We start from the raw sequence: 14788 nt of genomic DNA, 5'->3' as shown, positions 1-14788 counted from the left end.
GAAGTCACTCTTTTCTTTAAAAAGAAATTGAACGCTTATAGTAAGATTCTTCTAGGTACTAGGGCTACCTCAGTAATAAAATAGTCCTCATGGGGTTTACATTCTAGCAGGAAAAACATAAAATGGTGATTACAGAGTTAGTAATGTGATATGTTGCACTGGAGTACAAAGTACTGTGAGGATGTAATACAAGGGAACCTTACCTAATTGGAGGGGGAGGAGCTGTCGAAGAAGATTTGTTTGAGGAAGTGCAGTTTAAGCTGAGACCTAAAGTAAATGGTTAGACATTTGGCTTAAAATAAAATGGAATACCTGCTTTCCCCCTTACTACACAAAAATAATTTCCATGTGGATCAACAGTTTTAATGGAAACAGTTTAAAGGAATGACCTAAATCATGAATGAATTTTTATAGTCTTTGGGTATAGAGATCTTTTTAAAAACTTCATATGAAATCCATAAATCACAACAGTGTCGCATTGTAAATTTGCCTACATAAAAATTAAAAGGGGCAATTAAACACCATTAAGCAGGATTCAAAGGCAAGTTAGAAGCTGTGGGAAGAAAGCAATCCATAAAACAAAGGGGTTACTCTTCCTGTTTACATACTGAACTCATAAAATAATAGCAAAATCTTCACAGAAAAATTAGTGAAGTTCAGCTTAACTAATAAAGAAATGCAAGTTAGGTCTAATTATTTCCCCCCCATCAAATGGGACAAGATTTAAATCTAGGATTGTTATATGTGGAACATCTCTAAATGTCTTTCAGTATAAGGTTGGTTAAGTAAATTATAGTATATGCCTGCTGGGAAATATTATGCAACAATGAAAAATATTGTAGACCCACCCATGCTCATGACAAAGATGTTACATATTGTTCAGTGAAGAAAGCAGGTAATAAGCCTAGAATATGAGATTACATGAAATATGCACATGTCTGTCTATATTTTCATAGAATGCTGTCTAGTCTGTTCACCAAAGTATTAGGAGTTGCTAATTTTGTGTAGTTAAGTTTTAGATACCAAGAGTTTGTCTTTTTTTGTGAACATGAATATATTTTTTATAAAAACAAGGGGTTTAGTTGGTTTACCTATTCATACTAAGTGTTAGCTTCATACGTTTTCTGTTTTTCAGATAAAACTTACATCTTAGGTTTTTTTCAGAGATAACCTTTGTAGGAGAGCATTTGATTTATCTGCTCTTTATATTTTGATCAGGGACAGCTTCATATGAGTTCCCCTTTTATAACATGTTGACATTTTGATTGATAACTTGACCAGTTCATTGACACATAACTGTAGTCAAAGTATTTATAAAAAGATATTTATCAGTCTTAGGAAAGTGATGTGGTTTGTTCTCATGAGTGATTTTCCAGAGATGTAGCAAATGCTTTGAACAAAGCCTGAACAAGACTTGCACTAAAAATATTGAGAATCTCTTGGGTATCGATTATTTTTAACTTGAGAACCTCCTGTTTATATATAAAGAACATTGTAGTTATTTAAACCTAGACTTAACAAGCTAAAAAGTAAATTGATCAGATTCCATGTTAATATTTTTGCTGGTTATATTGATTCACAAATTGAAAGTTTTTCTATCTATTGCTTTTCCATTTAGAATATTAAGATATTTCAGGAGGCCAAAGACCATGTCTTAACTGGATTAATGGTAGATATTGTGCTATTTACCACTGTCTTCTGTCAAGAAATTTACAGTTCAGTTGAAACTCTGTAGCTAGTACTTGCCATACCATGCTGTTGACATATTAGATGGTGAACTACTTCTATATATTTAGATACATATTTTATGAAAAAGCTAATGTATAGATTATTCGATATAAAAACTTCTAAAGATACATTTTTTTGTTTCCTCCTTCTTCCCTTTTCCTATTAAAAACTATTTTAAAAGAATATTTAGAAAGCAAGTCTTTTGTAGAATGAGACACATGTAATAGTTTCGTTTTTTAAATGATTTGTGGGATAAGGTATGCTTTATAGGTGGTTTACTTGCTAATATATTTAAACTGGTATAACTAAAATTATTAATAAAATGAATTCATTGGTATAAAATATAGCCTAGCCTTCTGAAATACCATTACTCTTCATAAGGTTCCACTTAAGAGATAGTACAACTTTCATCCTTAGGTTTTAATTGTCGTGTTGTTAATATTACTAATAGCTTAACCTCTCATGATAGAAACAAACTAAACAGTGTCAAAATAGCAACAAAAATTCAATCTGCTTTCATACACATATGCTTCTGTATGCTACAGTTTGTAGCCATACAGCTTATTTCTTCTGAGCCAGAAAGGTTATGGTTTTGGTTTAATTTACTTCATTGACTTTCCCTATAGAAAATCAGGTTTTTGGAGAGCTCTAACAGTGTGCTATTGCTGGGCTCTCATCCTTTCTGTTTAAATAATGCAGGTACTTTGATGGAAACCTGGAGAAGCTCTTTGCTGAGTGTCATGTAATTAATCCAAGTAAAAAGTCTCGAACACGCCAGATGAATACAAGGTCATCAGCACAGGATATGCCTTGTCAGATCTGCTACTTGAACTACCCTAACTCGGTGAGTATCTGGTAGTTTAAGGCTAGCACTGACTCTGTATTAAGGGTAAATCAACTTTTCATTATTTAAATAAAGGAAGATCTGGGAGTCTGGGATTGTAGCAAAGCAGTAACCTATCAATATATTAAGGATAAAGAAAGGAAAAGAAAGAGTAAGAGCTTGTTCTCTCTCAGTCCTCCCCCATTTGCTCTGTGTGTGTGTGTGTGTGTGTGTGTGTGTGTGTGTGTGTCTGCGTTGGGTCTTCGTTGCTGCTGCTTGTGGGCCTTCTCTAGTTGCAGTGAGCGGGGGCTACTCTTTGTTGCAGTGCGCGGGCTTCTCATTGCGGTGGCTTCTCTTGTTGCGGAGCACGGGCTCTAGGCACTCGGGCTCAGTAGTTGTGGCGCACGGGCTTAGTTGCTCCGCGGCATGTGGGATCTTCCCCAACCAGAACTCGAATCCATGTCCCCTGCATTGACAGGATTCTTAACCACTGCACCACCAGGGGAGGCCCCCAGTTGCTTTTTAAAGCAGCAACTTGTCCAAGTTGTCATTACACACTTAAATCTTTTCCATTTTATATTACCACCGTGAGAGAATTGTGTAATAAATAGGCAGCAAACAGAATTATTTTCCATCCAAATTAAAATAGATTTAAAACTAAGTTTTTAGAATAAATATCCAAAACACTTATAAAATGTCTTTAATGCTATTTCACTAGGGAGCTTTCAGGGTTTTCAGGATTTTCACACAGATCCATTCTAACGGAGATTCTTTAGTACAAGTATCACTCTTAAAAACCTATTGAATTTAGATGATTAACTTTGGGGTATCTAGTGAAGAAATTTTAGGCTTAAATAAACATAGTCTTCCTATGAAGGCACATTATTAGTAACCATAGGAAAATTACATTTGTGGCCAAAAAAAGGGGTTTAGTTACTTGGAATTCACCTCTTAAGATGTTTCAGGATATCTAAGAATAATTTAATTATACAACAATTATAACTACCATGTTCATATTCTCTAATAGTTAAGCAGCTTTTTCTAGTAATTAGTGTATACCAGGTCATTGTCACCTATGTTATATATTTTTACATATTGAAGGTTTTTCATTGTTAATCTTAGAGTTTAACGTGTAGCTCTAAAGGTTCCCATTTGAAGGAAATTAATTTGTTTACACATACAAGTGCTTAGAAAAGAAGTTTTAAAAGAAAGTTAATTATATGCTCTTAGAGAAATGGAAAATCAGAGTTAAAATAATTTAGTAGGTAAAATGCTTAATTGAATTTCCAAATTCTCAAGTTTTGATCACAGCTCTGACACTAGCTTTTTGGCTTTGGGTAGTAAATCATCTAATCTTGCTGGGTCTCAGTGTTTTTAATCTTTCAAATAAATTGAATAAGATATTCTTTCAAATCTCTATCAGCCTGAAACTACTATTTATTCATTTCCCTCTCCTTAAATCACAATCCTAACTTAAGTATTTAAAAAGAACAATCAGCACTCCTATTAAAAATACATTAATTTCATGTTTTGACCATTTTATCATCTTTCTTTAATAGTTGACATTTGTGTAGTGTTTACAGTTTATAAATGTTTCTGTGAGGTAATACTGAGACCCAAATAATTTGTCCCAGCTTATACAAGGTTTCCTTATTCCTTGGCATTTCCCTTGGCACTCTATTATAGCAGCTCCTCCTTAGTTTAAATCTTAAATGTAATTCGAGTACTGAAGCTAGCTGCTTGCAAATAACCCCTGTAACTTCCTCAGTGCCCTTGGTATTGGCAGTCTGAACAAATCAGAATTGAAAATCATGAGTAGATATTCGCAGTGTAAATTGTGCTTGCACTTGTAACTGATAATGGAGAAACCACTATTTATTCATTCAATCATTCAACACACCAGGCACAATTCTAAGCTTTAGAAACAATGGAGAATAAAGGCATAATGCCTGCCTTAGATAATTTACAGGCTAGCTGGGCAGATAAGTAAAATGACATAGTCAGAAAAAATGGTAAGTGCTTTGATAGGGCATGATACTGTGGGAACATGTTGGAGAGACACCTAACCCAGTTTTGGATCAGGGAGAACTTCCCACAGACACTGACATTTGAACTAACCTCTGAAGGTGTGGTAGTTAGGTAAACTAGGAAATACAGAAGCCAAAGGAAGAGAATGCAGTTCCAAGAATGGTAAACAGTGCTAGCTTCAGAGAAAAGAATTGAAAGGTGAGTTTGGAATTAACAACAAGAAGTTGACTGATGATCCTGGAAAGTTATCAATATTTTAAGTATTGTGGTAAGATGGGAAACCAAACTGCATGGGCCGAAGAATTATTGACTTGAAAGTAGTAAAGGAAGGGGAAGCAATAAATATAAACAGATTACTCTTTTAAAGGAAGTTTGGCTATGTAAATGACAGGAAAAGCAAACAGCAGCATGGGTTGGAAAGTAAGTTAAAGTGTTAAGGAAACCGTGTTAGGAAAAAGTAATCATGGTGAAACTAGGACTTCTTTTCTCACAGTTTTTAGGCTAATGAAGAAGGATAATTTTAACCTCTTCAGTTTTGCAAGTAAATGTCACCTGAGATTCTTCATTCATGCTTTATTAATTGGATGGATGATTTCTTTACTTACATTGCTTAAATAACTCCCATGTTTCAGTTTCCACTACTCTCTTCAAACGCTGATACTAGCCTTTTATTATTGTGTATCTTTGATACCTTTCCCCTAGAAAGCAACTTTGCTTTATTACGGTACCACATGAAAACAGATTTTAAGTAAATGCTTCTGACAGCTTAGTTTATAATACTTTGGAGTTAACTATTTTGGGTGGTCTCTTCTTTAAAAACAATTTCCTGAGATTTTGGAACACTCTTTAAGTTCAGAGATTCCTCCCCCATCCCTCTGCCCCCTTGTGTTGTGGCCAGTTCAGGGGATTCCTGGTCCTGGCAACATTTACTCACTTTATAATATGTTCTTTTGAATCAAAGCATAAGATTTAGCTCTACTAGGAAATACAGCTTGGGCTACCGTATTATTTTTATGAGATAAATAATTTGTATTTTCTAAGAGTAAGGTATGTTAAATAGATAAAAGCAAAGTTGAAGATTGTGATGATTGTCTACCCTTGGCTTCCTCATTCCTGGGGCACTTCTGAATCTTTGTGCTCTATCTTCCTTTTTTTTTTTTGGGCCTCTCACTGCCGTGGCCTCTCCTGCCTCGGAGCACAGGCTCCGGACGCGCAGGCTCAGCGGCCATGGCTCACAGGCCCAGCCACTCCGAGGCACGTGGGATCTTCCCGGACCGGGGCACGAACCCGCATCCCCTGCATCGGCAGGCGGACTTTCAACAACTGCGCCACCAGGGAAGCCCTCTATCTTCCTTTTTAACTCATTCCATTTTACAGATGAGGGAACTGGTGCCCTGATTATTTGCTCAGTTTTTATGAACAAAATGACTTTAAGTTTAGAGATTATATGGGCAACTTCTGATAGAAGAAAGATAATTCTTAATGTTCTTTTCTTTGACATTAGTTGCTATCTGTAAATAGTGGAGATAAATGAAACTTTTAAGAGTATGTATTTTTTCAGTTCTTTTTCTTCAGCACCATTAATTTCTGTTGTAGATAATATTTTATATATTTTTAGTGTATTTGTGGTCAGATATATTTATGATATAAACAGGGGTAAGTTTAACGAATAGATGATCTGATCCCCGGAATCAGGGAAAGACCCAGGGAGCCAAGTAGGTAAACACAAGGTAGTAAGGGAACAAATATATCAGAGGAGGAGGAAGGAAAGGGAACTAAGACAGGATGATACCCTGATATATCCATGATGATAAAACACTTTTTTTAAAAAAGTTAATTTATTTTATTTTTGGCTGTGTTGGGTCTTCGTTGCTGCACACAGGCTTTCTCTAGTTGCGGTGAGCAGGGGCTACTGTGCGGGCTTCTCATTGTGGTGGCTTTTCTTGTTTCAGAGTACAGGCTCTAAGTGTGTGAGCTTCAGTAGTTGTGGCTCACGGGCTCAGTAGTGCTCAAGTTGTGGCTCACGGGCTCAAGTTGTGGCTTGCAGGCTCTAGAGTGCAGGCTCAGTAGTTGTGGCGCACGGGCTTAGTTGCTCCGGGGCATGTGGGATCTTCCCGGACCAGGGTTCGAACCCATGTCCCCTGCATTGGCAGGCGGATTCTTAACCGCTGTGCCACCAGGGAAGCCTGATGACAAAACTCTTGAGCACAATGAATATGTCTTTATACTACAGGTTAGTTTTTGCTTTATCTTTGGGCATGCGTGTGTGATTTATTTTTTTAATTTATCTTGTTTAGTCTTGTTATCTATTTAATTAGAAAAGTTATTGGGGGACTTCTTGGTGGTCCAGTGATTAAGACTTTGCCTTCCAATGCAGGGGGTGCGGGTTCGAGCCCTGGTCGGGGAGCTAAGATCCCACATGCCTCCCAGCAAAAAAAAGCCAAAACTTAAAACAGAAGCAATATTGTAACAAATTCAGTAAAGACTTTAAAAAATGGTCCACATCAAAAAAAACAAAGAAAAGTTATTGGAAAGGGAGGGGGAAAAAAGCTTTCTTTTTGTCTTTTTATCTTATCTTATAATGAGCCCTGGTGTAGAAGTCCCAGAAGTAAAGGTGTTACTTATAGTGATCACTTACTAACCATTGTGACCTTTAATCTCTCAGTCTTTGAAAAACGAATAAAGCACATGAGGATGTATATGTGTTCTTCTTTTTTTTAAGGCCATTTTCTTTTTATTTATTTATTTTCGGCTGCGTTGGGTCTTTGTTGCTGCACATGGGCTTTTCTCTGGTTGTGGCGAGTGGGGGCTACTCTTCGTTGCGGTGCGCAGCTTCTCATTTTGGTGGCTTCTCCTGTTGCGGAGCACGGGCTCTAGGTGCATGGGCTTCAGTAGTTGTGGCTCGCAGGCTCTAGAGTGCAGGCTCAGTGGTTGTGGTGTACGGGCTTAGTTGCTCCGCGGCATGTGGGGTCTTCCACTACCAGGGCTTGAACCCATGTCCTGCTTTGGCAGGTGGATTCTTAACCACTGCGCCACCAGGGAAGCCCTGTGTATGTGTTTTTAAGTCACTAGTAAAACACTTTAGAATTTCTGATACATGACTCTACTGTATTTGTCCTTTACAGAATGCCCCTTCTCATTATAGTTTCAAAAATCACTCTCCTTTAGTAATCTGGCAACAGGTTAGTGCCAGATCTCCTTCACTACTGGGGAGTAATGAGAATAGATTCTTTTTATTGATTTCCCGGATCTTTTTTTTTTTTTTTGCGGTACGCGGGCCTCTCACTGTTGTGGCCTCTCCCGTTGCGGAGCACAGGCTCCAGATGCACAGGCTCAGCGGCCATGGCTCACGGGCCTAGCCGCTCCGTGGCATGTGGGATCTTCCCGGACCGGGGCACAAACCCGTGTCCCCTGCATCGGCAGGCAGACTCTCAACCACTGCGCCACCAGGGAAGCCCCCAGATCTTTTTTTTAATGGATGAGAATATTGATTTCCCAGATATTTATCTTCACTCATTTTGTGAATGAGTTAGAATCATTGTCAATATCTGAATAGCACCATATTTTAAAAAAATTAATTTATTATTTCTTTTGGCTCCGTTGGGTCTTCGTTGCGTGCAGGCTTTCTCTAGTTGCAGTGAGTGGGGGCTGTGCTTCATTGTGGTGTGTGGGCTTCTCATTGCGGTGGCTTCTCTTTTTGTGCGGCGTGGGCTCTAGGCATGCGGGCTTCAGTAGTTGCAGCATGTGGGCTCAGTAGTTGTGGCACATGGGCTTAGTTGCTCCGTGGCATGTGGGATCTTCCTGGACCAGGGATCGAACCCATGTCCCTTGCATTGGCAGATGGATTCTTAACCACTGTGCTACCAGGGAAGTCCCCATATATTTTTTTTAAGATTTATTTATTGTTTATTTTAAATTTATTTTTAGCTGTGTTGGGTCTTAGTTGCGGCATCCGGGATCTTTCGTTGCAGAGCGCAGGCTTCTCTCTAGTTTTGGTGTGTAGGTTTTCTCTTCTCTAGTTTTGGAGTGCAGGCTCCAGGGTATGCGGGCTATGTAGTTGTGGCGCGCGGGTTCCAGAGCGCATGGGCTCTGTAGTTTGCGGTATGCAGGCTCTCTAGTTGAGGCTCGCAAGCTCAGTAGTTGTGGCACATGTGCTTAGTTCCCCGATGAGGGATTGAACCCACGTCCCCTGCATTGTAAGGTGAATTCTTTTCCACTGGACCACCAGGGAAGTCCCTGAATAGAACCATATATTTTTATTTTTATTTATTTATTTTTTTGCAGTACGCGGGCCTCTCACTGCTGTGGCCTCTCCCGTTGCAGAGCACAGGCTCCGGACGTGCAGGCTCAGCGGCCATGGCTCACGGGCCCAGCCGTTCCACGGCATGTGGGATCTTCCCGGACCGGGGCACAAACCCGTGTACCCTGCATCGGCAGGCAGACTCTCAACCACTGTGCCACCAGGGAAGCCCTAGAACCATATTTTAACCTTGATATTTTCTGTGATTTGTTCTGTAAAACCAGTCTCAGGGCTCTGAAACATTTTCTTCCCTGGCTACTTTCCAGGTATTTTTTATATAGTTGATATGCTGTAATATTGTATCCTGACTATTTTCATCTATATCATAAGCAACATCAGAAATTTTGTAAGCATATTTCTAGAAAATGTTATAGAATTTAAAATGCCACTATAAGAGCCACAGAATGAATAAAAGAGCTGGGAATAAACTTGGCAAGAAATATGGAAGATTTGTATGAAGAAAAGGGGAGATAAATGAATGCCAAGTATTTGGAAAGAGGAATAATAATGAAATAAAGAAAAAGAATAGATTGATGGCGGTAGGGAGGGAACTAGTCCTACCAAATTCAGGAATAGGCAGTGCAGTGATTTCCCTGGTGGCACAGTTGATAGGGCTTTGCACTCCCAGTGCAGGGGGCCTGGGTTCGATCACTGGTCAGGGAACTAGATTCCATATGCATGTCCCAGCTAAGAGTTTGCATGCCACAGCTAAGGAGCGTGCGAGCTGCAACTAGGACCCAGGGCAACCGAAAAAAAAGGAATAGGCAGTGCGGTGGAACAGGAGAGTCAAGTATACATGAGGAGAATTTAGTATACAATAGAGGAGGCATTTCAGATAAGGTGGATTATTTAATAAATGGTTGATGGAACAACTTGGTAGCCATCTGGAAACTTCGATTCTTACCTAACTGCTTATATCTAAATTAATTTAGAAGCCATAGATTCTAAAGCTAATACATTTTGCCTCATATGAATACAGAGCTTCTGCATAGCAGCAAAATGTAAACATTGAAACTGGGAGAAAATATTTTCCACACTTATAAACAGCCAATTTTCTACATAAGTAAAACACCCCAGTAAATGATTTAGAAAAAAAGCTCAGAGGAAAAATGGGCAAAATAGGAGAAGAAATTTCACAGAAAAAGAAATATACAGCCTTAAATGTTTTTTCATATGTTTAAACTTCATTCATAAAAAGAAATTAAAATGAAAACTAATGGTAGTTACTTCATTTTCACCTGTTAGATTGGCAGAGATCAAGGAGTTGGATAATACACTGTTTTGACATGGGTCACCAAGGTTTTGACGTGGGTCAGCAAGGGTCACCAGGGTCATATTCCCACTAAGGTTCTCTTCTATAGTATAAATTGCAACAGCCCCTATGAACAAAGCTTTGTAATAATCAAATTCTAAATTTATACTGTTACTATTTCACTTGTACAAATTTTTTCTGATACACATTCACAATCACAAAGGTAATAATAATAATAAAGAAAACGAAGATGCAGAAGAAAGTTTGTGGTACTTTTACCGTGTGTGTACCTGTGTACATTAGAACATCTCTGGAAGAATATAATATGTAAGATATTGGAAATAGTGGTTACTTCTGGGTAGAGTGGTAGAGGACAAGGTACAGAAGGATGGGGATGAGGGAGACTTATTTTTCCAACATAAACTCATATTGTTAAATAATTGTCTTTAACATCAGCCTGTATTACTTACTCATTTAAAAATAATTTGGTAGGGCTTCCCTGGTGGCGCATTGGTTGAGAGTCCGCCTGCCGATGCAGGGGACTCGGGTTCTTGTCCCGGTCCTGGAGGATCCCACATGCCGCGGAGCGGCTGGGCCTGTGAGCCATGGCCGCTGAGCCTGCACGTCTGGAGCCCGTGCTCCGCAACAGGAGAGGCCACAACAGTAAGAAGCCCGTGTACCGCAAAAAAAAAAAAAAAAATTGGTAGTAAATATTGTAAAATATTCTTAAACTAAAATATGATAACCATTGGACTTCCATGGTGGCACAGTGGTTAAGAATACACCTGCCAATGCAGGGGACACGGGTTTAAGCCCTGGTCCGGGAAGATCCCACATGCTGCGGAGCAACTAAGCGTGTACCACAGCTACTGAGCCTGCGCTCTAGAGCCCATGAGCCACAACTACTGAGCCTGTGTTCTTTAACTACTGAAGCCTGTGCTCTGCAACAAGAGAGCACCACAAGGAGAAGCCTGCATACTGCAGTGAAGAGTAGCCCCTGCTCACTGCAACTAGAGAAAGCCTGCACACAGCAGCGAAGACCCAATGCAGCCAAAAAAAAAGAAAGAAAATCTAAAAAAAAAAGAATTAAAAAAAAAGTATGATAACCATTATTTGTCTTTTGAAAATACAGTCCTCTAGACTTTCTTATATTATTTAAAGTACCTGGTTTTAATATCCCATTATAGAAGATAGTAGTATCCTTCATTTAACCAGCCGTCAAACAGATAGTATTTCAAATCATATAAGTAGTATAAGATTAGACCAAAATGTTACTATTATTCAAATGTTACTATTATTCTGAGTAAATATTTTGGTTTCCATAGCATTTTATTTTCTAGGTTCGCCGTGTTCCATGCAGCTCCATTAAGTGCTGTATTTGTGTCATATTTGAAAAATAACAGCTTTGGGAGCTCCCTGGCGGTCCAGTGGTTAGGACTTGGTGTTTTCACTGCCGTAGGCTGGGTTCAGTCCCTGGTTGGGGAACTAAGAATCCCACAAGCTGCGTGGCGTGGCCAAAAAATAAAAATAAAAAATAAAATAACAGCTTTATTAAGATGAATTCATATACCATACAACTTGCCTATTTAAAGTGGTCTTCAGTCACAGAGTTGTTCAGCCATTACCACAATTAATTTTGGAACATTTTAGTAACCCCCCAAAGACCTGTTCCTTTTACAGTCACTTCTCATTCCTTCCTAAGCTTCCCAGCCCTGAGCAACCACAAATCTACTTTCTTTCTCTATGAATTTACATATTATGGACATTTCATATAAGTGGAATCAAACAGTATGTGCTCTTTTGTGATTGGCTTATTTCACTTAGCATGTTTTCAAGGTTCGTCCACATTATAGTATGTATCAATACTTTGCTCCCTTTTATGGCTGAATTATATTCTGTTATTATTGATATTTCACATTTTGTCAGTTGATGGACATTCGAGTTGTTTTCACTTTTGGGTTATTGTTGATAACGCTGCTGTGAACATTTGTGTACGAGTTTTTATGTGGGATGTATGTTTTCATTTCTGTTGGGTATATACCTAGGAGTGGAGTTGCTGGATCATATGATATATTTAATTTTTTATTTTTTTTTGCGGTACACGGGCCTCACTGTTGTGGCCTCTCCTGTTGCGGAGCACAGGCTCCGGACGCGCAGGCTCAGCGGCCATGGCTCACGGGCCTAGCTGCTCCGTGGCATGTGGGATCTTCCCGGACCGGGGCACGAACCCGTGTCCCCTTCATCGGCAGGCGGACTCTCAACGACTGCGCCACCAGGGAAGCCCTCTGTTTAATTTTTTGAGAAAATGCCAGTGTTCCAAAGTTCCTGTAGCATTTTATATTCCCACCAGCAGTGTATGAAAGTTCTGATTTCTCTACATGCTTGTCAATGCTTTTATTATGTCTTTTTGATTATAGCTGTCCTAGTGGGTATGAAGTGATGTCTCACTGTGGCTTTGATTTACATTTCCCTGATGACTAAGGATATTGAGCATCTTTTCATATGCTTATTGGTACAAACTTGTTTTGTGCCTTTCCTAAAAATTATAAATATCTACTGCAGATGGATTTCTCATTAATTAGGTGTTTTATGTTCAATGAATTTGCATGTATAGATTTTACCACCTAGAAGTTCATTTTAGGAACCCATCTAGTCATGTCAAATTGGACATTTTGGCCACTGCGAGAAATGTGACCTAGTAGAGCCTTATTGAGTCACTATATATAGTGATTCTCCTGATAATGTATTTTCAAAGTCCATGTATTATTTTTGTTGCAGTATTTCACTGGCCTTGAATGTGGACATAAGTTTTGTATGCAGTGCTGGAGCGAATATTTAACTACCAAAATAATGGAAGAAGGCATGGGACAGGTAAAAATGCTAATTTGTTTCTGAGTTTTTCTTGAATTTCTTATAGTGTTTAGACCCTTACACAAATATAAACAGGTGAAGCATTCTGGGTTGTGAATTGCATGTGGACTTTTTTTCTAGATTAAAACAACTAAAAGATAATTGAGACTTTTTTCTATTTACAGTGAGGCATTTCAGTTAAAGATCCAGTCCAGGTAATATTTTCTCAGCAGGCATTAACATTTGTATTTATCAGGCTAAACTTGTTGAGAATTTTTGTCATATCTCTTGCTTTTGCCAGTCAAATTTTATATTGAAAAACCAGTTGTTTGGGTTAGCAGTTTTACTTACTTTATGGTGATACACATACACACACACGTTTTCTTTAATAGAAAGGGAGTGATTAAGGTCCTATAAACGTTAAGGTATCCTCAGAACCTAGCAAAGTTCCTGGCAGTGGTAAACATTCAGTAAATATTTGTTGAATGAAGACATAGTTTAAATTTTGATCTTTTTCAGACTATTTCGTGTCCTGCTCATGGTTGTGATATCTTAGTGGATGACAACACAGTTATGTAAGTACTTTTGATTCTGCATGTTGAATATTGATTAGTTGGTTAAACCAAATTAATTTTCGCTCAACACCATAGAGGAGGTAAAATTTTTAGTGTCTGAAGAGACTTTCTAATCTATAGTCCTTTGTAGTACACAAGCCTGTTTGTAACCTGGTTAAATGCCCAGTCAGTATTCTGGTAAAGTTGGCAGTACATGATAGCTAGATTTCAGTAAACCTTGTGGTTGGAGAATAGGATATGTCAGTGTGTCAGTTGATGTCCTCTGGGAAGCAGATGCCAAGACAAAGTTAAAAGGGAAGGCGATATATTGTGGGATAGCATCTGTGTAGGATAAAGAGGAGGAGGAGCACTAGACAGACCATGATACAGTTCTGATACTTGTTAAATGAGAGAAAGAAGGAAGGAGGATTCAATATGAAGAGACTCAGACTATGTTGCAGCTGTGAGAGTCTCTGTTAGCCCTGTGGGGAACTCCAGTGCATAGGTTTCCCACAGAGGAATACCTCAGTAAGCAGAAATGGCCAGGCCCTGGTACCATTGTCATGCTCAGTCTGTCACTGGGAGCTAACCAGGGGGAATATGGCCTCAGCTGGAACACTGCTACAGATCCCAAAGACCCTGCAGCTGGAGGCTGTTGGCTATCTACTGGCCTTGTGAAATGTTCCCTTTTGAAGCAGAGAAAGAAACTTGAAGAAACAAGCATAGTTAGCTCCTATACATGGGGTAAAATCCCAGGTTGTTTAATTCCTGAGTCAGTGCTGTTTTCATGACCTCAGGCTACCTAATTGATTTCAGTCTAGGAAGATAAACATATGAGGGCCTGAATGATCCACAGTCAAATTGTATAATTAGTCCTGGATAATTGCCTATATAAAGGTATGTCTGTGTTTAAGCACTGGGATTTGAAGGTAATAAAAGTAGAAGCAGCCATGTGCTTTAGTGAGCAAATTTCTTAATCTAATGAAGCCATAAATTGGTTTAACCAGTACAGTTTATAAAGCCACTGATTCCACTTTGTTAATCCCAACCTACTTTGGTTTACTAAAATATATTTACTGTTGTTGTCAGCTTGTGTTAATACTGTTTCTATCTTTCAGTAAATCTTATTTCCATTACTGTTTTAAGCTAACAAACATAAACATGTATCATCTTAAAGTACCGCCATTCTTGCAGCCTTCTTTATCTTGTCCTCTGATACTTTAATTCCTTGTATTCTTTCATCAGTACATTTC

At 38.7% G+C, this 14788-nt stretch overlaps 1 protein-coding gene across 2 annotated transcripts in view; it reads left to right on the top strand.

Moving 5' to 3' along the window:
* The window catches only part of ARIH1 (ariadne RBR E3 ubiquitin protein ligase 1), a 120092-nt gene that overhangs the window by 65039 nt on the left and 40265 nt on the right, over positions 1 to 14788 (top strand). For both annotated transcript variants that reach the window (XM_024761718.1, XM_024761719.1), the window contains exons 3-5: positions 2428 to 2572; positions 12910 to 13002; positions 13501 to 13556. In XM_024761718.1, the coding sequence (XP_024617486.1) occupies positions 2428 to 2572; positions 12910 to 13002; positions 13501 to 13556 (294 nt within the window). The remainder of the gene's footprint in view (positions 1 to 2427; positions 2573 to 12909; positions 13003 to 13500; positions 13557 to 14788) is intronic.

The sequence above is a fragment of the Neophocaena asiaeorientalis genome, unplaced genomic scaffold (genome assembly GCF_003031525.2).
Source record: "Neophocaena asiaeorientalis asiaeorientalis breed wild unplaced genomic scaffold, Neophocaena_asiaeorientalis_V1.1 scaffold54, whole genome shotgun sequence".
Classification (NCBI taxonomy): domain Eukaryota; kingdom Metazoa; phylum Chordata; class Mammalia; order Artiodactyla; family Phocoenidae; genus Neophocaena; species Neophocaena asiaeorientalis.
The sequence above is the reverse complement of the archived record's forward strand: the minus strand, read 5'-3'. Positions and strand labels throughout refer to the sequence as shown.